Below are 3,781 nucleotides of genomic sequence, written 5' to 3'. Positions count from 1 at the left end.
GCATAGACAGCTCAGTTATAAACGTTCCTGTTACACCTCGTAGACAACTCAGTTATAAACGTTCCTGTTACACCTCGTACACAACTCAGTTATAAACGTTCTTGTTATACCTCGTAGACAGCTCAGTTATAAACGTTCCTATTACACCGCGTACACAGCTCAGTTATGAACGTTCCTGTTACACCGCGTACACAGCTTAGTTATGAACGTTCCTGTTACACCAACAGAATTACAAGAAAACCAGAACCTAGAAATAGGTGCAACTGGTAGTTTCATTACTGCTGGTGGCGAAACAAGGAAACCAGAATAGTGACTGCAGAAGAGTAAGCTCACTCCAATGCCGTTTCTATGAACGTCTTACGAGGTTTTTCGATGGTTCCAGTCCTGAATCTGAGCGCCAGTAATTGGGTTGTGTACAGTTTAACAGGAACGTTTATAACGAGCTGTCTACGCGGTGTAACAGGGACGTTTATAACTGAGCTGTCTACGAGGTGTAACAGGGAGGTTTATAACTGAACTGTCTACGAGGTGTAACAGAAACGTTTATAACTGAGTTGTGTACGAGGTGTAACAGGAACGTTTATAACTGAGCTGTCTACGCGGTGTAAAACGAAAGTTTATAACTGAGCTGTCTACGAGTCATCAGCAGTAATTAAACTATTAGTTGCATTTATCTCTAGGTTCTGTTTTTTTTTTGTAATTGCGTCGCCACCAGCAGTAATGAAACTATTAATTGCACCTATCTCTAGGTTCTAGTTTTCTTGTAATTGTGTCACCACCAGCGGTAATGAAACTATTAGTTGCACCTATCTCTAGGTTCTGGCTTTCTTGTAATTGTGTCGCCACCACCTGTGATGAATGTACTAGTTGCACTCATCTCTATTCGTTATTGGACAACACCTGTAGTATCGTGGCATTTTCAAACCGAAAACAAACTTTGTAGACCCCTGCACATATCAGTTTAATTGTTCTAAGCTGTGTAGGTATATATTATTATCCGAAGTGATGGTATGCTGTCCTATTAAATCTTCTTTAGAAAAATTAATAAACAATGGTTACGATTATTCATCTCAACTATCAACTCATTTTGCATGTAGGCATAATTGGAATAATGAATCTATCAACAATAAGTGCAGAGTCCACGTTTATCTCCAAAGTCCTCGCCCTCTGTAATTGGTTGGTAGAAAGAATATTTGTAGAAGTAATGACATACTTTATCTATAGCGATTACCTCATTTGTCAAGGCTTCTATCTTCCAGTCCCACAAAGAAGGGTATTTTTGCTGCACTTGCTGAGAGTTGTGGACGGCTTCAAGAAAAGTTTCTATTTGTTGCTCAGTTACAGGGATATCTAAAAACCTAAAGGTATCTCTTACAACCTTCAGCGGGTTTGTGACAAAATGCTCGTGAAGAATAATTCTATAAAAGTCCTGATGCGTAGTAGACGCAATCTTCTCGGCAATCTTTACGTCATGTAACATCCGAGCACATAAACTACGAGCTTGAAGCCGAAAATCGTCCTCTAACTCCAAACGACCTCCGAGGTTATTCCGACGTCTCGAGTAGATGATGGCACGAGGGTCCCTTTGCAAAACAATTAATTTTAAGTCGTTTTCTTCAACCAGAGGCTGCAGGTCTTGAACGTAAAGGCGCATTACCTTGGTAACAGACGCGTTTTTCAGTTGACATGCTCTGTCCAAGCAGCTTGTCAAAGTGCTGTTATTTGTCAAACAAAATGGCGTTTTATATATGTCCCTCAACGCCTTACTTCTTAGGGCATGATCTTTCTCAACCAATTCCACATTTCGAGATATCTTACACTCCATAATGTCAATGAGAAAGTCGAGAGCTTGCGGAACTTGGCTTCGGAACAAGGGCTGAATCGCACTATGTGGTCCTTTATGGTCCAGAAGGTAGAACGGCTCAAAGTAGTAAAAAATCTGAGGATGCTGATTAAAAATTTCACCCAGGAAAGTTCCACCGCCACGTAAATACGACAATATTACTATATGTTTTCTTTTAGCCACAGAGTTCTGGGTATTGTACAACAAGTTAGGTGCTTTATGTATTGCACTAGATTGCGTGTGAATATTTTGTACAGGCAGAATGTAGATTGATTTAATGTCTCTTAAAGGCAGAGGAAGAAGATTAGTGGGCTCAGGACTCCTTGTAGGCAAATGACTGGTTGTAGAACAAGACACACCTGAAAGATAATGATAGAATGCAATTTTCAATCATATATATATATAAAAGGAATAAAATATGTACAGAAAAGTTAAAAAAAGCATTGAATTTTAATTAACAAGCCCATCACGAGTCACTGGGGAACATTTTTGTGGAAAAAAATAACTACCCAATCCAGTTTTTCTTAATTTGAAATGGATTTTTTGGATATATTTATTGGATAAAAAGAAGGCATTTCCCGCACTCTTTTAGCGTTGGGGCTGCGAAAAATGATTTGAAATGGTAAGGTGACTGAAATCCATCAGCGGATCACGAGCTTAATGGCCAAGCACAAGAAGCATGGAATTCTCCAAATGAATCACAGAGGTATTCAGGAACCATTTAGAACTACCTTGGTAGATATTATGCAGCAAGCCGAGCACAATATTATGAGTGTAAGCCGCTTTCAAAATGTTCCTGTCTGCTCATTCTAATGCTGGATATTGCGATGCTTCGACCTTCCCTACCGAATCGCAGATGAAACCGTTCGTATCTCAATTGAAAGTGTGACGGATATACTATTATATATATTTATTTTAATATCGATGTTTGTTTAAATTAAATTTATATTTAAAAATGTACATAACTTATATTTTTAAATCTGTATTGCGAAATTTCCGCCTACTCTCTAAAGTTGTAGAAGATTCTCGAGTGTAAGAATCAACAATATAGGTGTGTACGTGAAACGCTAGTGTAGTGTTTGTATTGTTGCGCAATCTGAATTTTCTAGAAGCTCTTCACACGCCTATAAATATAACCATCGCACTGCGCATGAAAACCGTATCTATTATTGGTTTGCTATAAACTTCGGAAGCTGTAACTGTGATTGTTATAACTCTTATTAATCGGGACACTTCAGATATTTGACCAGGAACATTTATACATTTCGAGCATTACAAGCCATTTAAATTCAGTGAATTCACATCGGACATTAGTACTTTTACGAAAACATTACCTAACGTCATCGGTGAAAGAAACTCGACCTATAATCGGCGTGTGATCAGCGAGAACTACAGAGCTAGCTAGCTCCCTATTAAGTGAATTGTATCTACATCAACTCGAAATTAACTCGCTCATCGTGAACCATCGATGAGATATCAAGGAAGTTCTAGGCTAGAAAGAAGACTTTATTTTGCTTGTAAGTTTGTAAGACTTTTGTATATAAATCATTATTTGTAATAACTGTTATTGTAAATTGTATTATTGGTTGTATATTAAAATATATTTGTATTAAAAAAGAAAACTGTGTGTATCAACCTTGTTGGCAAATATCACAAATTAGATATATATTGACATTTATTTAACTATTAAACCTAAATTATAATTTAACTCAGTTTTAGGCTATTTGAAATTGTAATACATAACAAAAGCTAAACATAATAAAGCTGATAGCAGAAGCATAAAAAGTTGTCAATTGTTTAATTAATGATGCTGAGAATGTGGCTTTTTTATATGTACTGAATTTACTCCCAGCGGGTAGAACTTAGTACTAGCAAGTATGGAGACTTGAGGATGCTGTATTTGACTTGTAAAAATAATACAATTAAATTAAACTAAAC

At 37.0% G+C, this 3,781-nt stretch overlaps 1 protein-coding gene across 1 annotated transcript in view; it reads right to left on the bottom strand.

Annotated features, from left to right (window-relative positions):
* Positions 1–1,120: 1,120 nt before the first annotated feature.
* LOC111085809 (carbohydrate sulfotransferase 3-like) overlaps positions 1,121–3,781 on the bottom strand; it is a 6,813-nt gene continuing 4,152 nt past the window's right edge. The window contains exon 2 of the mRNA XM_022386124.1: positions 1,121–2,202. Within this exon, the coding sequence (XP_022241832.1) occupies positions 1,121–2,202 (1,082 nt within the window). The remainder of the gene's footprint in view (positions 2,203–3,781) is intronic.

The sequence above is a fragment of the Limulus polyphemus genome, unplaced genomic scaffold (assembly GCF_000517525.1).
Source record: "Limulus polyphemus unplaced genomic scaffold, Limulus_polyphemus-2.1.2 Scaffold1, whole genome shotgun sequence".
Taxonomy (NCBI): domain Eukaryota; kingdom Metazoa; phylum Arthropoda; class Merostomata; order Xiphosura; family Limulidae; genus Limulus; species Limulus polyphemus.
The sequence above is the reverse complement of the archived record's forward strand: the minus strand, read 5'-3'. Positions and strand labels throughout refer to the sequence as shown.